This window comes from Paroedura picta, chromosome 3 (genome assembly GCF_049243985.1).
Source record: "Paroedura picta isolate Pp20150507F chromosome 3, Ppicta_v3.0, whole genome shotgun sequence".
In the NCBI taxonomy this organism is placed as follows: Eukaryota; Metazoa; Chordata; class Lepidosauria; order Squamata; family Gekkonidae; genus Paroedura; species Paroedura picta.
The window spans coordinates 133,793,291-133,815,364 of record NC_135371.1 but is presented as its reverse complement, the minus strand read 5'-3'; the positions used below and the strand labels follow the sequence as shown (position 1 = coordinate 133,815,364).

Below are 22,074 nucleotides of genomic sequence, written 5' to 3'. Positions count from 1 at the left end.
GCTCTACAGGACTGATAAAAAGAATAAAGAACCGTGGAACCAAAACAGTGAATGCAGTCCTTTTCCTTTTTATACCATGTGAAAGGTGGGATGAAAAGGAATGGCCTCCTGTGCACTTATAGATTTCTGAATCAACAACGAATTGCGAAGAGCAAATTTAGTAACAGGGTTTTTATTGTTGGCCAGAGGAGAACAGTGGCTGGAGAGGCCACAAGTATGTTCTGCCCAGTTTCTGTATAGTTTCCAAAGATTATAATTTGAGTGTAATTTGCTATGCCCAAGCACTGCTATTTTAGCCCCTGCTGCCCTTCTCAGATATTTGGAAAAAAGGGCTTCATGACAAATGTAATTTTGCTTCAAGGTGGTTATCATGTCTGTAAGACCAACTAGGACCCAGACGGATCACTGAGATTAATATAATCCATTAATGTACTGAATTTAAAAATGTTTTTAAAATACTGAACTGACCTATGAAAGCGAGTTCAGATGATGACATTATTCTGTACAATCACTCTACATGTACTAGGCCAGGGGTAGTCAACCTGTGGTCCGCCAGATGTTCATGGACTACAATTCCCACGAGTCCCTGCCAGCATTTGCTGGTAGGGGCTCATGGAAATTGTAGTCCATGAATATCTGGCGGACCACAGGTTGACTACCCCTGTAGTAGGCAATAGATTCGAAATTAGAACCTACATGTGCTCAGCTATAGTACATGGTCGAAACAAAATACTACTGTTGTTAAGAAGCCTGTTTTGATACTATAGTGGTTTTAACTGCCGTATTATTATTTATAATAATAATATATAAGTAAAAGTATTTGACTAAAATATTAACTTCCTTAACCGCTCAATGTAGTGTTTAAACAATCATTTATTCTGGGAAAGCCCCTGATCTTATGCCCAGTTTTACCTGTTTCAAGAGTTAAAGACGGGATTGAACTGAGTTTAGCCTCTGGCAAGAAATCTCCATTCATCTCTTTACCCCTGGGATAAGTGACCAAGAGCAGCTGGAGTTCACAGCTCCACAGAGCAAGCACAGTGATTTGTGACAATCCAGGAGAGTTAACAAGGGTGTGTGGGGGAAATCTACATAAAACTCTTGTTTGTATATACTTTGACATAGTAACTTTGAGATGCAAATCTCTGAATTTAGGTGATAACCAGTAAACTCTTGAGATGTATGTCAGTTCTTTTGATGCCTGACTTCAGTGTCTTTGCTGTCCTTGATCCAGAACCCAATGCAGTGTTATATCTGGTAGAATCAGGGATTTGTACTTGGAACCTCCCCCATTCCTAGCCTTTAACATTAGCACAATTTAGAAATTGCTTGATGGCTAGTGGAACTGTCTGGGACAGCACTTCAACTTTTGTGATTCATTCTGAGCCATAGATGACATCCCTGACAAGATACAGGATAGCTATAATGGTTTAAACCCTGTATACCTTGGAAATCTGGTTGAATATACACTCCTGACGGAATCAGTGTTGAACCAGGGATCCCAAGCACACTTTACCCAGCCAATGCCTTTTGAGGTTTGAAAGGCTCAGAACCTGATTGGGTGAAATGCACTGGTTCTGATTTTGCAAAACATTAGTTTCTAAAATCAGTGCACATGGTTCATTACTACAGAAGTCTTTGAAGGAAACATGCTTTTGCTCTACAGGACTTGCAGCATCTTTCAGGAGCAAACGCTAAAAGGAGGAGTCCACAATTGAGAACAAAACCTGTGGGCTCAAGCAAAAGTATGCTTTCTTTTGTGCTAGACAATGTCCAAAGGTCAGTTGTTTGTTCAGAAGTAGAACACCCAGAAGCATCCAATAGGTGGGGGAGAAACTGGGATAATGTATTGGTTAGACATAATATTAATTACCACATTATATTAAGTCTGTTGATTATACTGCACAGTTACTGGCAGCTTTCTATGCACTCAGAGGACTATTTTTATATTATGTATGCAATTTATAACAGAGGATTTTATTAGCTTTGCTAACTGAATTATTAGCCTGGTAACAACTGTGTAGTTCTCATTAATCAGTGGATATATGGGATTCAGGACTTACTGCACTGCTATATAAAAATAAAACATGATTAGAAAATTAACCAATTGACTTAGGCTTAAGGTTCTTATTTCCTATGCATGTAGTTTGTTTTTTTACAGTTATACATTTTCCTTGTCTTTAAAATGGATAATTTTAATGCAACTATTAAATTGGAGAATTAGCCATTCTAGTTGAGAATTACTTTCTCAATGAACTCTGCGTAAACTGCCCTGAGCCTCGAGGGTGGGTGGTATAGAAATATATGAGAAATAAATAAACCATTTCCCCTTAAAAAAACCATTTCCAGCCAGGACTGCACTTTATATAGGCCTGCTCTTTAAAACAGTACTTCCATTTCAAATATCAGTAGTAACGCAGCCTTTGTTTTGGGTAACAGCAGCAAGGGCATTACTACACCAGAACTACAAAAGACACTGAGTACCAATTTGTTTCAAGATGGAGCTTAAGGTAGTTAAAGATACTGGAGTACTGTACTATAAAGATGTAGACAACTTGGGTTTAGGACATTTGAAGAAACGTCTTACTGTGATCTGAGGTCAAGAACTCCATGTAAAATGCTACAGTGGATTGGAGATATGGGCTGTTTTGGTGCTGGCACCTTTTTGGTAGAGTTTCCTCCTCCTGAAAAATCCATCAGACCCATTCCACAGACCTATATAGCAGGGGTAGTCAGACGTCCAGACGTCCATGGACTACAACGAATGCTGGCAGGGGCTCATGGGAATTGTAGTCCATGGACATCTGGAGGGCTGTAGTTTGACTACCCTTGCTATATAGGATCTTCCAGGCTTTTAAACAGTAGGCTGTCGAGCAATAACATTGTTTAAATGTTGCCTCTCTATTGTATGGCATTTGTTGTTTTTTAATTAATTTTAGTTTATAAATTTCCTGTTTTATAAAACAGTATAAGATAAGACGGGTGGTGGGGGGGAAAGATCCACGAATGCTGTAAGCCTTAGTGGGAACTTTTGTCAAAGTAGGATACTTATTTAAAATACAATTCAGATTTCTTCCTCCTTAATCTTGGAACTAGCATCACAGTGGCATCATTCAGGTTCTTTTCATTTAATAGAAAATGGACCCAGAAGACTGACTCAAAGCACTACATCACTAGCTGTCATTTACTAGCAGTAAAACAATACAGTTAAGTGCCTGTGCATACATGGACACTACATCCACCCATTCGGTTTCTTGAGAGGATGTCTGTCATTTATAACAAACAAACAAACAAAAAATCTTCTTTAGCATGTATAAAAGACTTAAAAATATAAAATTATTTTTTCTGGTTCTTCCATAGATATGAAACATTTTGCTTCTTTATCTCCATAATCTGGTAGAAATGCCGTGCTGGAACAGTACAGTACATTCAGGTATTGCTTTGCAGGGGGGAAAATACACAATCCTGCAGCAGCTGTTCTGTTATGCCAATCCAGCGTCTTTGGCCATACTATAGAAAATCCCTCTGGATGCTACAAGCCTTGAAGGTGTATCGAATTCAGCAATTTTTCCTTTGTCTAGAACAAGAACTCTGCAAAATAAGGGGGAAAAATTCATTTCAGAAAAATGCAAAACTACTTGTGGCAATCTGAGGTTGAATCTCACAATGTAGAACTATTTAAGTTTAAATATAGCTATAGGACTGGGCCCGCAGCAGTGAGACACAGAGTCCTCTCCCCTTGCCTATATCCCAGAAACAAATCCCCCCTCTTCCAGCTCCTATTAGACATAGTAGAGGGAAGAGGCTGCCTTTGACTCCACAATGGAAGAAAGCGGTGATATAAATGGCATGATTAACAGATTGGCTCTACTTGCTATTTTGAGTGAATTTCTTACACTTACAAAGAGCTCAAGGAAATGGCTTCTAAGTAAGCACCCTCAGTCATATAAAGAAATAGTTAAGGTGCTATACATACGCCTACTGGCTGGATTTCAGTCTACCACTTGAGCGAAAACCTTTCCAGCCAGCAGTCCTATTCATGAGTTATATGGGCTATTTCCCTTCCACTATTCAGATACTCTCTGAAACATGACAGGGAAAGCAGGGTTGCTACCTGTAACTGTTCATTAAGTATCTTCTGCATAGGAACACATATGGGCTGGGCATTAGCAGACCTGCTCCGGAGAGGTTTTTCCCTAGTTGAGCCTCTAGAGGGCGCTGTGTGCCAGTTAAATTCTTGGATCATGTGCCACAGCGCCCTCACCCTCAGTACCTCTAATGCTGCCAAAGCCAACAAGGCATGTAGTGGAGTTGGAGGTAGGGTCTGTGTTCCTGCACAGAAGATACTCGAACAACAGTTACAGGTAGCAACTCTGTTTTCATCATCAGTCTTCTGTGCAGTTCACAGATGGGGATATTAACAAGGAGGTGAGTGCATGCCTTTTATTTAAACAATGCCTGCAACACTGCTTTCCCCAAACTGAGATTCCCGTCTAGCCTGTATATCAATCAAACGCATAATGGTGAACAAATGTCTCTGCTGAGAGGACTACATCGCCTCCCTACACATTTCCAACAGTGGAACTCCATTCAGGAAGGATGTGGAAGATGCTATCGCCTTTTTGGAGTGAGCCTTGATGTCCAATGGGCATTCCTTCCCAGTTGTAGCATAACACTTTCTTATGGTCGACACAATCCACCTGGACGTAGACTGAGGGGACACCCTCCTCCCTATGGTAGGGCCCGCAATGCACACAAATAAATCAATCTCTTTTCTGAACTCAACTGACCTCTGTAAATAGAACAAAAGTGCTCTCCGGCAAGTCTAAGGAATGCAAACGTCTCTCAACCTCAGAACTTGCCTGAGGAAATAACACAGGCAATGTAATTTCTTATGGAACTTCAAAAATACCTTTGGAACAAAGGACAAACTTGTTTGCAACACTATCCTTTCAGGAACCAAGAACGGAGGAGCTGCCCTCAACACTGCCAATTTGCTCTTCTAGCAAATGTAATGTTTACTAGAAAATTAACCTTCATGGTTAGCAGTTCTAAGGGACCTGTGACAAGGAGCTCAAAGGGTATATTTGTCAATTGACACATCACTATGGACCATTGTGGAACTAAAGGTTCTGCGGGAGGACACAAGTTATACAGCCCTTTCAAGAATTTCTTAGTAAGGTGATGCTTAAAAAGGGATTTTCCATCGATCTCCACATAAAAGGGCGATATGGCAGCCAAATGTACTTTCAACGAAGGGAAACTTAACCCCCATCTTTTAATGCCAAAATATTCAAAAAGCACATGTAAAGACGTGGTCCTAGGTCTTTGGTTCTTTAGACAAACACTATGTGGTAAACCTTTTCCACTTCCTCGTACTGGGTTTTCTGGAGTTCAGTAGCATTTTATTTCTTGGGAAAACGTTAACTCCCTATCCCACATCTCCACACTATCAACCCGAGCTGCTGTAGATCATGGTGAAACACCCCTGATAGCGTTAGGTGATCTGGTGCTTGGGGAAGGTTGTACCACCAGCCCCTGGACATTTCAATGTGGGTTGAAAACCAAACCTGCCTTGACGAAAATGAAATGGTCAATATTAACTCTGTTCCCTCTCTTCTGGCCTTGTAAAGAACTCAAATCAGCAATGTGAGTGGAGGGAAGGCATCAAAGGCATTGAATTTGGAAGGCATCCCTGAGAGAGCCCTTCCACTTCCCAAACCGGGAACAGTAAGTGGCAACTCTGGCGTTGCTGTGGATTGTAAATAAATTCACCTGTCCCCCACACAGCAAAGATATCCTGTAGATATTTCATGGTAAGCACCCATTAGTGAGACGCCACAATGTGCCTGAATGTTTTGGAAAGCCACAGTTTGGCCACCCCTGATATAGTACCAACTGGCACCAGATATGTCCCAGGAGAACAGCTCGTACAGACACACAATGGGTTTCACATTCCTTACTAGATAACATGCTTCCATTTTGTTTGCCAGTAAAAACCTGTATCAGATATGAATTGACTGATCCAACAGATGGTAAGCTAATTGGACATGTCCCCGAAACAGGACAAAAGCCTCTTTACTGACATAACAGTGGGATTAGTTACATGCTCCAAAATTCAATAGAGCACCTATTTTAAAGAGGAAAGTAAATAATTTGTAAGATACGGTCTCATAGCTCAACACACATATTTCATTGATGGGGGAGGGAGGAAGTATGAATTTCACACTATGTATTTGCAGTTACAAAATCCTACCTTGTATAATCCATTATAGTATTTAGCCTGTGTGCTATCGTTAACACAGTGCAGTCTTCAAACTGTGTTCTTATTGTCATCTGAATGAGATCATCTGTCTCAAGGTCAATTGCTGCAGTGGCTTCATCCAGAATAAGGATCCTTGTTTTGCGGAGGAGAGCCCTTGCCAGACAAACAAGCTGTCTTTGGCCAACGCTGGAAAGCAGATGAAAGGCTTTTTAATCAATGGAAATTTCATTGCATTTAAAAAGTTCTGATTCTAATGAATAACGAATTAAAAATATGTGGCTGCTGCCAGTCTATGTCCTCTTGCCACTTGTTTCCTAATAACATTTAGAAAAAAGTGTGCAGCATTAAGATATCATATTCCACATTCCTCCACTCCCTGCAAGTGATAGACTGCACTAAAAGCTCAGAACTGCTGTGCAAATGTACAGGGTTAATTCTTCACAGAGCCAGAGAGCCTTTACTGACAGGCTGCTCCAGGATATCTGATTGGTTAGCATCAGTTGAACAGAGAAAAGACTTCTGAATTGGATGTTGAGGAGAATTCTGTATTCAGCCCTGACTGAGGCTAACACAGATGGAGATCGGGAGAGGTTGTCAAAGAAGAGTGGGAAGTTAGGTGAAGACTTCCAGAAAAGGGAATAGATCTAGGGAGAGAATGATTTTCCCTACCCAGTTAAAACGGAAACAGCTCTGGAGAGTGGAGATATCTCTGGTCTGCTGTAGTTAGAAACTGCCTTGTGAAACCTTAAGAGTCAGATAAAATTCAATAAGAGTACTGGTATGTTTAGAGAAGGGGTTTGTGTATTGGATAGAGTGTACCAGCCTTCTGGAAACTAAAAGACTCAGTTGATGCTCAAAGAAAATATACTGGAATATTTGAGAAACACTGGGGGGAGGAAAGTCTCGCATCTTAAACATCCTAAGAAAAGCTTATGAAACTCTCAATAGCCTGAAACATATGAACTAAAGTCTGTGCATATAATGATTTACTTCAGAGTTCTATATTAAGTTACCTCAGAAATTTTACCCCTGATTTCACCTGATTTTTCCATTCTATGTTGAATAAAATATTTTGTTAATTTGGAATATAAAAATGTCTCAAGTGGCATTAAGGGGCTCCAGATCCTTCCCTCAGGCTCTTTGGGCTGAGCCAACAGCCAAAATATCATACTTTGACAGGGTGGGACAGTCAGAGTTCTTCAGGAAAGAAGAAAACAGATACCTAGGGCAGTTCAGTTAGACAGGGAAAGAAATATGGAGGGAAAATCTTGCCTCTGAGGGACGGAAGCAGGATTATCATAACTGTCTAAAGGAGACACCAGGGAACACTGAACACAAGGCATCAAGTCAAGTGTTTCATTTCTAAAGATTCCTAAAAGAAGTGTTGGGGTGGGAGGGAATGTAGGTTGGCTGCAGCCATGTACACATTTAGTTGGGGTCTAAAGATTTTTTTTTTTAAGCAAACCAGCTGTTTGTTAGATACGTTATAAATGGGGATGTGAGACTTGGTCAAGAAGTGGAAAATCTTTTCAGTGAAGTGAATGGACACTGCCAATGAGTCAAGTTCCAGCAGGATTTCCAGCCTGGCCATTATCAACATGGGAATGAGAGTCTAAGTACAGTGGGGGCTGGAAGCTCGGTTTCAAAGAGTAATTAAACATGATCAATCAAGTCTCTGGTAGCGTGCTTGTTTTGCTTAAGCAGAACTTGCCTGAGATTTTCTCCGCCTTCGGAACATTCGAAATCCAGCATGGCTGGCTGGCTGCTGACAAACCTCCTCAAGTGGGAAAGTTCAAGAGCATTCCATATTTCTGCCTCAGAGTATTTACTGAACGGATCCAAATTCATCCGGAGTGTTCCAGAAAAAAGAACCGGGTCCTGGATAACATAATTCAGGAGGCCAACAAGGTAAATAAGAAACATTAGGGTGCAGCAATGTAAAGGTGAAACCATCTTGTTCTTCTCCAAGATGTGCATATGACCTTTATGGAACTAGACAAATTAAAAATCTCTTGTCTTGATGTGCATGGTAAAGAGACAAACAGCAATTGTTTTCTTTTCTGTTGAAATCTTTCACTTGATTTGCTGTTTATATTTATTCTGGGGCAAAATCCCCCAACAACACTTCTTGTAGAGCAAGGTCACACAGGTTGCACAGCCTGATCTATTTGCACTGTGTGCCTGACACAGCAGTTTGCCTTGTGAACCAAATCTGATGCCTGTTTCACGTTACAGGTGCTGCCTTACCTGAGGAATGATAGTCAGCTTTGATCGCAAGTCGTGAAGGCCAATCTCAGAGATTCTCAGCCCATCAATTTGTATTTCCCCTTTTGCAGCTTCTAGGATCCTAAAGAGGCAGAGTGTCATAGAGGACTTGCCAGCTCCAGTTCTTCCAACAATCCCAACCTAATTAATACATTTGGAAAGTCAGGAACACTGTACAAGGAAAACTTAAGTAATGGCTCAAGGAGAAAAGATGATGACTTTTTGAAAACTCCTGACTCATGAGAATGTAAGGCTTGATCAAACTACAATTTACAAAGAAGTCCTCCTTTTTTAGCTTGGTATTGAGTGTGACTGCTGGTGTTCTTCATGGAAGAATTAAAGTGGTTGTCCCTGGAAGTGAAGCACTATGGAAAACATGCTAGAACTGAGGAGCAGCAGACATTATTCACAACCTGCTGCTGCTCCTATATTTTCAGGGGCCAGTTGACACGAGAACTTGAAGCGCATGGTTATTTAGCAAAGTGAAAAGCTACATGAATTGTGCTTTATAGCTACATGCCTAACCAGGCTTCTGTGAGTGATCTCCCAGGTCCTCCTCTCTACTTATGCTTGGGAAAGTGATGGCCATGAAAACCTCCTCTTTTTTTCTCATCATGTATGCAGCAAAGATGGAAAGATTAAATCGACCTCACACGACCAAGTGAGCCTATTCACAAACTGAGCTGAGTTAACAATTCAGATAGATCAACAAATGGCCTAAATCAAATTCTTGAACATGCTGGTGCTATTAGAGAACAATTCCTACACAGACATCACTTTTCAGTGGCTACATGGCAAGATCCTGACGTAAGCACAGCGGTCCATTCAATCAGCATTTTCAACACAACTAATACCAAAAAGACATGTGAAGAAACTGAATTGTTTCATGATTCACATAATAAACACCATAATAAATATATTTATACCCTAATATTTGCATAACCAAAGCAGCTGATCTGTAACTATACCTTTTCTCCACCTTTCACATCCAGGCTGAGGTCTTTCAGCACCAAGTCCAAGCCTTTCCTATACCTTACGGAATAGTTTGCAAACTGCACCTGGCCCTGGGTAGGCCAGTCTTCTGGTGGTCTTTTGTCTTCAATTATCCAAGGAGCCTGGAGGAGTGTGATAATGACAAATATTGTGTTATGATTAAAAATACAGTTCAAGGATAGTTGAATAATCGCCCCCCCCCCCAATAATTCACACAAGAGGGGCTGTGGCTGAGTGATGGGGCTTCTGATTGACATGCAAGAAGTTCCACATTCAACCTCTCTGGCCAAAACAATTGCCATCCCCATCAGATACACCATGGTATTATATATGCAACCAGTCTACAAGCCAAATGCCCATTAGTAATATGAGTGGAACCTTTGCATGAGAACAGAAATGTGCTGAGAGAGCAATACAGTACTTCAAGAGCTCCGATAATGCAGAATAGAAACTAGGAGACCTAATGACAAACTTATTTAAGCAAAGAAATTATTAAAACTTCACATATGAAACAAACGCCTGTAATAAGGAACAGTGTTTGAATGAAGGTGCCGGAAACTAACCTCAGTTTCGGTCTCTGAGTATTCCTTCACTCTTTCTACAGCCACAATGTTGGTTTCCAGGTCGGATGTCATTCGCACCATCCAGTTAAGGGCCATTGTCACCTAAGCAAGGATCAAGAAATGTTACCAACATCTTCTAAGAGTATCTTGAAAAGTAAGACTGAACATCTGACTTTATTTTTGAGACCAGCGGAAGCCATAAAGAGTGAAATGGTAGAAAGATTTGACATAATCTTCTATAGCCATCTGTGTTACTTCCCTTCCACTTTTTCACTAGCTCAGTTTTTAAAATGTCTCTTCCATTTGTTTTTTCTACTGCCATCCCTCCCTTGGGAAAGATAAGGGGATCTAATTTTCAAGAAAGATGCCATGAAGAGAGTGTGTGTGTCTGTGCTGGGGAGGGGGGCAGGATTTCTACATTCTCCTATCTCTTCATCTGTGCTTACATTGTAGTTGTTATGTAAACATGGTACACCAGCTCCTACTGCAAACCCTTCAAGATAACTAGGATGCAAAGAGCATGTAAACTATAGTGACCTCCTGTTTGCCTGGTATTTTCTAAGGGCATATTGTAAAATATCAAAAGGTGTTACACTTCCTGACATTTCATTTAGAATTCATCACCTTGCTGCTTCTATTGTATGATCCCACAGCTACTAAGGATAGAGACTCAATCAGCATGCTGCTTCTTTCTGAATAAAAATTCATAGCTTTTAAAGCTGGGAGGCATATTTAGAATCCTCTGATCTGACTAGGTGCTTTTGTATAGGCCACAGAATTTTACAAAGCAATTTGTCCATCAAAGATCATAGCTTTGGAACAAGCCAGATCAGAGCCCTTTTTAAACTGAAGCCTACGACGGTTTGAACCACAATTTCAAAATAATACTGATTTGACCATGCTCTTGGTTTAAAATTAATGATTTAACTCCTTGCTGAGATGGACATCAACACAAAACGGGAGCAAGAGTGATTTTCTAAGCCGGCTATCGTAATATGTTTTTCCTTAACTCAATGCTCTTGTGAAGAAACTCTAAACTGAATACAAAGTTTATTACTGTGGGATTTGGTCTCCTCAAATACTAAGCGGCGTGAGAAGAAGGGTCCCCAAACACTGCCATTAGATGCTTCCTTAAGATTCTTTTCAACTGGGGGAACCAATTTCCTCCATACAACCTCATGTCTTTGAAGAGTGTGTGTGAGGGAGTTTGTTTGTTTATTAATTTATATAAATGCACCAAATGGTACACCATTCCGAATGCACCAAAGAGGCAGGTTCCCCATCCAACTGACATTCTTGCCATGAGGAGCATAGCTACTGAACAGAAAAGCCACTGTCTATGTGGCTGCTTCACACACACTCCCCAGGGCAATAAGAATATCATGGGAAAATGGTGCATGAGAAATAGGCTTTAATAAGCTGAGGATGTTAAATTCTGTATTCAAAAAACCATTCCTGTTTGATTTCATATAGCTTGTACTAGTTTGCTGCTTCCAAGAACTGAGTGCTGGGCTTTTAATAACGAAAGATTTAAGAGATACACAAAATTAACATTCTGGTGCCTTCAGATAGGGTTGTTCTTTGTCTTTTCTTCCTGCATTTCTTCCATCCTGTCACTTGCCTTACTACCCAGTGGAGCAATATGCACTGAAAGCCAGAACACTGTGTAAGACAGTTTTTGCTATTTGTATGAGTTATCTTTGAAAATTCACTCTACTTACCTGCAAGGCATAGGACACAGAAAGACCAACCTCGCCAGCATTCAGACTGTCTTTACTCAAAATGGCAAAGAGGGCTGCAAAAAATACAACACAGTTCCCTACAAATTCTACTCTAACTCCCAGCCACCTATAAAAGAAGAAAACAGAGACAAGTGAAAAGCAGAAAAAACACTTTATCCAATTAAACATGACAAATTATACACATATATTAAAATATTGGTTATTGTTTTACCTGTTTGACACAGTCCCGGGGTAATAACTTTTCTGATTATCATTTACTTTCATGTCACTGATACGAACAAATGACCTTTCTCTTCTATATGCTCGGATGACACTGGCTCCTGTGATCGTTTCCGAAAAATGAGAATATATGGGGGATCTGCTCACTGATTCCAGGCGCTTCAGCTGGCGGGAGGTAGCCACGTAGAACCGCTGCCGTAATTCAGTTCAAATGCACAAAGACAAATAGAACACTTAAACAGTTTAGATGTTTGACAGGAACTATCAACTCATTGCACCACAGATGTGCAGAGAAGTGTTAGAACGAAAAGCAATATATATATATATTCCTCTATTGAAGCCCATGGATGGTTTATATATCAGAATGATGGTAGAACAATCTCTCAAGTGCAACTCAGATAATCTGCCTGCCCATCATTTTTGTCAAAACTTCTACCAGCTGGCCCATTAAATCAAGCCTTTAATAGCGACTATTGCATAGTGTTTAGAATACTGGATGAGGATTCTGATCACCAGTCTACCATGAAGCTTTCTGGGTGATTTGAACCAATGAGACACTCTCAGCCTATGCTACATCACATGATTTCTGTGAGGATATAGAGAAGAAATTGGCATATATCGCCTATAGCTCCTTGGAAGAAGGGCACAACTTTCTATATTTAACAAATAAATGAATACCTATGTTAATAATCCAGGCAATTCTAGCTCTCATGGGATGACTGAAGGGAATACACTACGATGGTGTAAGATCATGCCTACAAAGGTGACAGCAAAAGGGGGAATTGTACAAGGATCCTCAGCATCCCATCTCACCAATTAGTGCAAAACATCTCTATGGAGAAGGAGGGTCAGAGACCAAAGAAATTCTTTAAGCACCTGCTGTTTGTTCTTCTCTACTGTATAAAGAATATAGACTAGTGGAAGCAACTTAGTGTAGTGATTAAGAGCGGCAGCCTTTAATCTGGAGAACCAGATTTGACTCCCCACTCCTCCTCCCCGTGAAATCAGCTGGGTGACCATGAGTCATTCACAGTTCTTTCAGAGATCTCTCAGCCTCACCTACCACACAGGATGCCTGTTGTGGGGAGAGGAAAGGTAGGCAATTGTAAGCCCCTTTGAGACTCCTTCAGGTAATAAAGGGTGGGGAACAAAAAAAAACCCAGGTCTTCTTTTCACTGGGAGAGAAAAGGACTTATGCAACAAGAAGTGGTTATTTATTTATTGTACGGCACGTGGGGAGTGTAGCCACAAGATCTGAGGATTGTCCAGCAGCCAGGCAAGTGACTTTCGGAGGTGATTTGCTAGTGTTCTTTGGAGAAACTCCATCTAAATCCTTGGAGGGCTCCCATCCAAATACTAGCCAAGGTTGGCCCTGCTTAACTTCCAAAATAAGATGGGATAGGGTTTGCCTAGGCTATCCAGGTCAGGGCACAAGATGGGGTATATCTTCTACTCATAGCCAGGGAGAGAAAGGACTGCAAGATGGCCACCAGTAGAAGTGGCATTTTATGTAAGCTCAGCTGAAAGCACTGTGGCACAGATCCGCCACTGAATGCTCCTTAGAGAAGGAAGTTATAATCAGTCATTGTCTTAACTGGTCAATAATATCATTTTCAGCCCTACTGTGGAACTCTGATGTTCCAGTTGCCTCTCCTTAATGGCTCTGGAAGGGCTGAAATCATTCCTCTATGGATATGATCTATTCATTCAGTGAATATGGATTTTAATTTTTTCTTACAGAAACATCTGAGCTGTCCCTTATGAACAGCTCCCATGCATGCATCTCTTTATTTGGGCTGTGCTTTTAAAATTGTTTTCCCCAGAACAGCCACAAAAGTGATTGATTTGTGCAATTTGGTTGAGGGAATATTGTCGTCTTCACTATATGGACTTAAAAGAGAACACTTCCATTTCAATGTGTTTGATGACTGCTGGAAAGAGAAACTGCTAATTGGCTAAAATATTCATGCAGTTGACAGCCTTAAATCTGTGTGTATTCTGGATCGGCTCCCACAGCCAGAGTGGGCAGAGATTTCTGGGTCTGAACTAGGAACCTGAGGGACTGAATTTTTATGAGCATTGCCTACGAATGAGGACTGCTTGAGATCAGCAATGGAAAGGAAAATGAAGACAGCCCTGGAACAAGTCAAGCTGAGTGCCCCTTGCTTTGATATGAGCCAGGGTCATTAACTCAGTGGGTCTGACAATGGGCTCACATTGTCCCCCAAACTGGAAGCAGTGCATGACAAGATAGTTGGTGACCTGATAGCAACTGCCATTGCTGATAAGGAAATGGGCCACATGGCTCCTGAGCCTCTGGCAGAGTTGCAGGGCTTGGCTTCCTTTGCTGCTGGCACCAGCGGCCCCCTAGATGTAACAAACTGCAGTGTGTTGCTGTGCATGAACTGGAAGACCATAGGGCTCATGTAGCACCTACACTGCACACAGAGGAACTTGCAGTTTTGCAGCAAGCCATGGATTAACCCATTATGCACGGGGGAGGGTTTCAGGGAAAATCCCCGATAATGGTCACCACCATCGCGGGCGTGTCCCGGCCCAGGGCTACAGAAGGCCCACGTTATGCAAATGCGGGAACTTCTGCAGCTTCCTGGATATGACGGGTGGCGGCAGGGGCTGAGGCGGGCCGGTGCTGTGCATAATGGACAGCAGTGGGCGTTTCGGCCCGCCTGGCCCTGACCTACAGTGTCCCTACAGGGCCACTGCATGGCACTACGGGCTCCACGGAGCTGCAGAGCCGGCAGGGGCATCCTCCTGCCCTCACCATAGCGTATGGAGGGGGACCAACCTCCCTACCTCCCCCTCTGGCCGCTGCCACATACTGTGGCTGGCAGCGTCCTGGGCCTCCTGGCTCCGGTGCAACGCGCGTATGCGTGTGCTATGCCGAGGCAGCCTTGCACGCCCTGCCCCTGTGCGTACACGGGGAATGGCGGGGCATTCTGCCCTGCTGCAACGGCACGGCGGCAGTGCGGAGTAGCTGCTGCCATGCATAAAGGGTCATTATCATTACATGCAACCTATATATCATTATACTGGAATTACATCACCTTTCTCACAGTTCCATTCTTAGCACATAGGTCTTTCTAAGACCACTGAAATCAAGAGGGTTAGTAAGGTATAACTGTTTCAGGTAGTTCTGAAAGTCACCCTGGCTCATTCACAGAACCAAGGCTTGTGGTCACTGAAACACATTTACTGGTACTCACTCCTTGGATTACTAACTTAAAGCAGAGTGACAACACTCTCTATTTTATCACCGAAACAGAGCGATATTGACGGATTGTTTGCTTTTTTGTTATGTAGTACCTTTGGCTACTTCCATCTTTGCAATCAGGTGAACCATCCCCCCCCCCCAAAAAAAGGGGGAAAAAGAGGGCAGAAGATGCTATGAAAGATTCAGAAACAGACACTGTGCAAGGCTGCTGGTGGATCTGGCCCTTCTCCTGCCTTAGGACTCCAACACCCTGCTCCCTTAGTGTACTTTCCAAACATCCCAAAGTTGCAAGAGTTACTTTGGTTTCAATGGAACCCATCTATGTCAGAGTATGCTAATAGGCTCACTCCACACCACACCCAGTCTACATCCTGTTGAGGAAAGCAACGTCAGCTTCTGCATGCTGAAAAAGATACATCCAGTGACAAATTCTATACATTAAGTGGCTTCAGGCTTCAGCCTCTAAGCAGACACTTGGACAACTCACATTATCTATATGGCACTCTCTCTCTCAATATAAAAATAAAGACAAGGAAAACAACGTGATGGCCAAAGCCAAAAGGCATCAGCTGTTACCTGGGTACAGTAGTACAGGATGGCCAGAGGTATGATAACTGCCGCAAAGAGGGGGGTGCTTGCTATGATCACAATCATTGTGGACAACGAGTTGAAGAACGTTCCAAGGAACATCAAAATAGTTGGTGGTATCACTTCATCAATCACATAGATGTCTTTAGAGAAGCGGTTGATGATCCGGCCTATGGGAGTTGTGTCATAGAAAGACTGTGGAGTGTGGAGCTTGTTCTTCAGCAGTCCTGCGTGGAGGATACGAGCTGCTTTGATGCCTCCCATCGCCAGGGTAAAAGAAGAGATCAGCACAAGAAGCCCTGTTCGCAAAAGGAAGACTTGTGTGAGGAGAGTACAACGGTACTTCCATTTGCCAGTTTTCTTCTCCAACTAACTTTGAAATATCCAGTGAGTAAGGAACAATTTAGGTGCTTCTATTCATTATATAGGGCCTTAATATTTAATTAGGAGTAAGGTCTGGTAGAAAATAGTTGCCAATCTCCCTTCTGCCAAAAAACTTTACAGGGGGAGGAGCTGTGGTGCAGTCACGCTCTCTCAACCTAACCTACTGTGCAAAGTGGGTTCAATGAGGGATGAGGCCAGAGACATCACCTGGACCTGCCCAGAGCAGGATCAGTGTCCTAAAATAAAAGAATTAATCACAGGGAAAAATCAATCAAGTGTCAGGTTTTGGAGCACAGCAAAGGCCAGTTTGGTGTAGTGGTTAGGAGTGCGGATTTCTAATCTGGCATGCCGGGTTCGATTCTGCACTCCCTCACATGCAGTCAGCTGGGTGACCTTGGGCTCGCCACAGCACTGATAAAACTGCTCTGACCAAGCAGTAATATCAGGGCTCTCTCAGCCTCACCCACCCCACAGGGTGTCTGTTGTGGGGAGAGGAAAGGGAAGGCGACTGTAAGCCACTTTGAGCCTCCTCAAGAAAAGCGGCAGAGAGTAGAGAAAAGCGGCATATAAGAACCAACTCTTCATCTTCTGCTAACATACTGCTCTGCTCTGGTTCTTAACATTTTGCTGTATAGAGAACTATGATTCTGATTTTCCAGACCATCATATTTTTCTCAGAGCTATCATAGTGAGATGACGTGACATCTCAAAAGTGTGTTTGTCTTTGTGGCTACAATCCAAAACATCATATGCAGATATTGGGGAGAAATATGCAGTGTTTTGACTTTTCCTCTGCAACTAGTGAATTGATGGATGCAACTTCAAATAAAATCTCCCTCTTCAGCATTTTTCTTTGTTATTTCCCCTGTGGATTCCAGGAACCAGAAGTTACTGGTGTCCCCCCAAGCTACAATTAAAGAATCATTCCATATTCCACAGTCCTGTGACATACACAGCATCTTCTTCCTTTGCCTGTTCTTTAACTAGACACACATGATTCCCTAATACTCAATGGAAGAGATGCAGCAAAGACACGTCATACCTTGCAAGAGGCCCAGAGCAGCATAGACTCCAACACGCATCTTCACATTGCGCTGAGTGCCATTTTCCACAGGTTCGTTGGTCCAAATACTGAGCCATACATTAGCCCCAATTGCGGCAGCATTTTGACAGCCATATAGGAAGCATATAAATAAAGATACAAAGGGACCAACAGCCTTCATGTACTGCCAGAAAACAGCCAGCTTGACCTACAATTTGGTATAACACAAAGAGAGTTCATTTATTCCAATAATAAATAATGTTCTTCCACCTTCAAATAGCATCTCATATAATTTTCCTGGCTGCTGCTACCCTCCGGTGTTTGGATTTGTGTGGCAAATGTAGGTTTCCAGTTTTTACCATTTATTGCATGTTTTCCCCCCCTCATGAACCCTCGGGCTTTCAATCAACTGGATTCTCCAGTTACATAATTAAAGTACTGGCACTTGTTCCAAAAAACATTTCATTCCCCCATACCCCATGGTTGATATTGCTGATGGACAATGGAATACCTGCACCAGACTATATCATAGTCTGGATGAGGTCACGCGCACTTCATGTGGGCTAGGGATAACGAGTTGATTAGTACCCACAGAGTGAAGGGCCCTGTGGGGGGCGTAGAGAGATAAGCAGTCCCTCAGGTATATCGGCCCAGACCACAAAGGGCCTTAAAGGTCAATATCAGGATCTTGAACTTGATCTAGAACACCACCAGCAATCAATGCAGCTGCTTCAGCACTGGTTGAATATGGGTCCTCCAAGATGTCCTGGTGAGACAGGTGCATTCTGCACCAGCTGCAACTTCTAGGCCCACATAGAGCAAGTTACAGAAATCTAGCCTGAAGGTGACTGTCACATAGATCACTGTAGCTAGGTGTTCTGGGGCCAGATAGGGCGCTAGCAGCCTCATTGCAGATGGAAAAATGCCAGTTGGGCTACTCTAGTTATCTGCAACTGCACTGATAGGGAGATCTCCAGTTGCACCCATCCAGGCTTGGAAGATGCACTTCCTGGTCAGACCTGTTCCTACCCAGCTCAGGATCTCCATCTTGGAAGGGTTGAGTTTCAGGCTTGAGCCAAACAGTTATTGCTTCCAAACATCCGGCAAATGTTTCTGGGGTTGTGTGTGTTTCAGGCTGGGTCGTCCATCAGGGCCACCAGTACTGTCTCCACCCCATGGCTGGGATGGAAACAAGACTGAAAAGCATAAAGTGCTGAAGTTCCTTCCAACAATGCCAGGATCTGCTCCGTGGCAGCCATTTCCATCACCTTACTCAGAAATGCAAGATGCGGGACTGGGCAGTAATTGACGGCATCCCGTGGATCAAGCAATGGTTATTTCAGCAAGGGATGAACCACTGCCTCCTTCACCCCCTCAGGGAACTCCCCAGGTGTCAGGGAGAGGTTTACAAACTCCCTAAGGGGCCTCCTATCTGTTGGTCGCCTAATTTAAGCAACCACAATAGACAGGGATCCAAAGACAAGTGGTTGCCCTCACTGAGCCTAGCAGCTTGTCCATTTCAAATTGAGAGAGCTGCCTGAAGCCATCGAATACCACCTCCTGAGGTGGCCAAGAGTCCTCCAGTTCTCTTTTACCACTCATTATTTACTTATGGTCTTAAAGGTACCAATGGACTCAAACTTTATTTAATGAATGGTTGCTTCTACTTCTCTCTTATACAGCACGGACTTCCTCTTTCCTCACTGTTCTGTTAGTCTGTTTTGTAATGTGGGATGACAATGGACAACTGGCTGACTTGCTAGTTGTCCTTCAAAGAGTTAACATTCCAAAATAATTTTAAAAGCTTATTCAAATCTTGCTCACTTTCATCCCAATTTATATTCATTGCCTTTTAGGATTTTTAACTTTTTTCCCAATTAGGAAGAGTTTTGAAGAAGGTGTTCACAATCTTGACTAAGTGATCAGATTTCTCAGCTATTTCTGCTCATGTTTTTGTTAATCACCTTTCTACATCTCTATTGGTATCTAAGCAGAAAGTAACGTTAAAGGAGAAATGCCCCTCATGTTCCTTACCGTCCCTGTTTCTGTGGTTTCTGCCTGGATAAGTTTCTCAGGAGGACTTTTTCTGGCCAGAAGTGGCTCAGGTGGCTTCTTATCACACAACTTTCTTTTTGTTGACATTTTGCTAGGACATTCCCCGTCAGAGGATATTGCACTGAGTTGTCTAATTTAGGAGAGAAAGAAACAGAACACAGAAATTATGATGAGACAGCTAAACTTCCACATCAGGCAACTATATATGACTTCTGCAGGCAGGATGTTATCTTTAAAATTATCTGTGGTTTTACCTCAGGAACTGCTTGCGGACTTCATTAGTCACCGGTTCACTGTCTGCCAGATCTATGTGGTTGCTGAGTGTATCTTCAGCAAGCAGCACTTCCTCGTCCTCCACTACTAGAACAGAAGAGCAAATCTTTAAATTATTTTGCATTTTTTAGCGTTTTTTTTTTACTGAGATGATTTTAGAAAGTCAGTACTGAAAACAGAGCTTCCTAAGCTACTGATGATAAGCTGTTTTGGGTGAAAAAGGGGACCTCGTGGTTTTTAGACAGATCTTGCAATTTCATTTGACAAGCAGCATTGGATGCCAGCTCTGCCAGACTAAATGGGGCCCATTACAGTGCAACAAGTGATGGCAAGAGGCATTGTCATCTTTGGCGTTATGAATAATAATCTTTGATTATAAAGAATAATCTTTGCACATTATGAATGGTAAACTATTATTTCTGAAGGGCAATGGGAAATAACAAATGTTATCATGGCTATTGTCCTGATATTGATATATTGGGTTGATAATTATAGAAAGGCAATAAGGAGTGGGAAGAGAAATGAGGAGAGATGGATTCTCTCAAAAGAGGGAGACAAAAGATGATTGCTTTCTATCCAAATTCCCAGTTTCAGCCCGTTCTAAGTCAGGTGAAATTTTTTAAAAATGTTTTTGAACAGTGGGAGGTACCACCCTCCCACTCTCCCAATTTTTTAAAATGCTAGATGCCTGGTTTTATGAATAAGTAAAGACATTCTTTTTAAAGAATATTAAACTTTTTAAAAATAGCTTTAGCCTTGACCTTTTAATCTAATATGGTCTTTGGATCTGATTATCAGACTGAAGACACCCCAAGACAAATGAAAAAGTCCTCACTTGTTGGTTCATCTTCTTCTATATCTTCATCAGGTGCATAATTACGAAGGAACTCTGCAAAAGACTTATTTTGTTTCAAAAGCTCTTGGTAGGACCCCATTTCAGAGATTCTACCATCTACCATGGCAACTATGTGGTCCACCTGAGGGAGAAAGTTGATGCTGTGGGTCACCAAAATTCGAGTCTGAAAATACAATAATATAGGAGTCAGAATGTATCTTGCTATAAATTAAAATATTTTTGACAGAAATATGGGCCACAATGAAGAGAATGACTGACACAAATGTCCCATGGTGAACAAAATGAATGAGTAAAATGTTGTTCCCGCATAAGCTACACTACCGGTTCACACAGATGAGGTTAGCAATCATCAGTGGCTCAGAAAGCCTTGTAAGTCTGAACCACGAGGTAAGGAAGAAAGTGGTACAATAATCAGAAGGAGACAATGTATTGAGAGAGGATTGACAAAATGTCATTAAATAAAATTTTGTTAAGTCTTAAAGGTGCCACTGGACTTTGTACAGATCAACATGGCTACCACCTGAATCTAATACTGTGTATTAAAGATATCATAGAAGCTGCAATAGAAGAGAACATATTAAATGGGGGGGGGAGCAGAATCAAGAGAAAAGGACGAGATGGACTGGCTCTAGAATGCCCAACTCAAAAATCCCTTTTTGGGGAGTCCTGACACAATTAAGAACAGTTCTAAGGGCAGAACTTCTTACATGGAACTGCTGTCCCAAAATTTGTTTAGAAAATGTATATGCTGTCTGATCAAGACAGTTCTCAAAGTAAACATAATATATTAAAATAATAGATATAACAAACTATAATAATTAGTAAGAAAACAAGCCTTAAATATCAAGAAAACAGTCCCCAGGCTCCAAGTAACTGTAACAAAAGCTTTAAATCCTCCTGCTGAATACCTAGAGATGAAGAAATGCTTTAACCTGGTGCCTGAAGATCAGCAAAGTCTGTGCACTTCAAGTGGGAGCACACAAGGTATCACTACAGAAAAAGCTCCATTTCTTGTTTCCACCTGTTTTACCACAGAAGGCAGCCCATGGAAAGTAAGATTTGGAAGGAGAATCTTAACTGACAGGCTAGACAGAAGGAGATGAACCTTCAAATACCCTGGCCTTTAACCATGTTAGGTCCTTCAAGTTAAAGAAACAGTGCTTTGAATTGTGGCCAGAAAGAGGTTGGCATCCAGGGTAATCTATAGCCACAGGGGTAATCTAATCCCTGTGCCCAATCCCTGGGGATAGCTTCACCATCTCATTGTGGGCCAGCTGAAGTTTCTAGATATTTAATATACTATGGGATGTGATGGTACTGTACCGTATAACTTAGTTGTCCCTACGACTATCAGAAAATTGTGTGTGATGGGGGTGGTGGTGGTGGTGGCAAGAGATGGACAAATTGTGCAATAGTATCATCTGTAAACTGCTCCAGGGGAGCGGTAATAATAAAGCGCTGTGGGAGGAGAAAGGGGCGGGGCGAGTCCAAGTGAAATGAGAATGCAAAACCAAGTGAAATGAGAATGTGAAACAACAACTGAGAAGACAACAGAGACACAATCCCACAGTCCAGTAGAAGATTGGGGGGGAGGGGG

The 22,074-nt window shown here is 42.1% G+C and overlaps 1 protein-coding gene across 2 annotated transcripts in view; it reads right to left on the bottom strand.

The window, feature by feature from the left end:
- Window positions 1-3,112: 3,112 nt before the first annotated feature.
- ABCC3 (ATP binding cassette subfamily C member 3) overlaps window positions 3,113-22,074 on the bottom strand; it is a 99,900-nt gene continuing 80,938 nt past the window's right edge. The window contains exons 19-31 of one of the 2 annotated variants that reach the window (XM_077327978.1): window positions 20,457-20,640; window positions 19,603-19,708; window positions 19,328-19,478; window positions 17,294-17,501; window positions 15,856-16,166; window positions 12,040-12,239; window positions 11,808-11,934; window positions 10,087-10,188; window positions 9,499-9,645; window positions 8,513-8,671; window positions 7,977-8,143; window positions 6,257-6,451; window positions 3,113-3,591 (exon numbers count right to left, since the gene is read on the bottom strand). In XM_077327978.1, the coding sequence (XP_077184093.1) occupies window positions 3,483-3,591; window positions 6,257-6,451; window positions 7,977-8,143; window positions 8,513-8,671; window positions 9,499-9,645; window positions 10,087-10,188; window positions 11,808-11,934; window positions 12,040-12,239; window positions 15,856-16,166; window positions 17,294-17,501; window positions 19,328-19,478; window positions 19,603-19,708; window positions 20,457-20,640 (2,166 nt within the window). In that variant the 3' untranslated portion in view covers window positions 3,113-3,482. The remainder of the gene's footprint in view (window positions 3,592-6,256; window positions 6,452-7,976; window positions 8,144-8,512; window positions 8,672-9,498; window positions 9,646-10,086; window positions 10,189-11,807; window positions 11,935-12,039; window positions 12,240-15,855; window positions 16,167-17,293; window positions 17,502-19,327; window positions 19,479-19,602; window positions 19,709-20,456; window positions 20,641-22,074) is intronic. The other variant, XM_077327980.1, reaches the window with a different exon arrangement.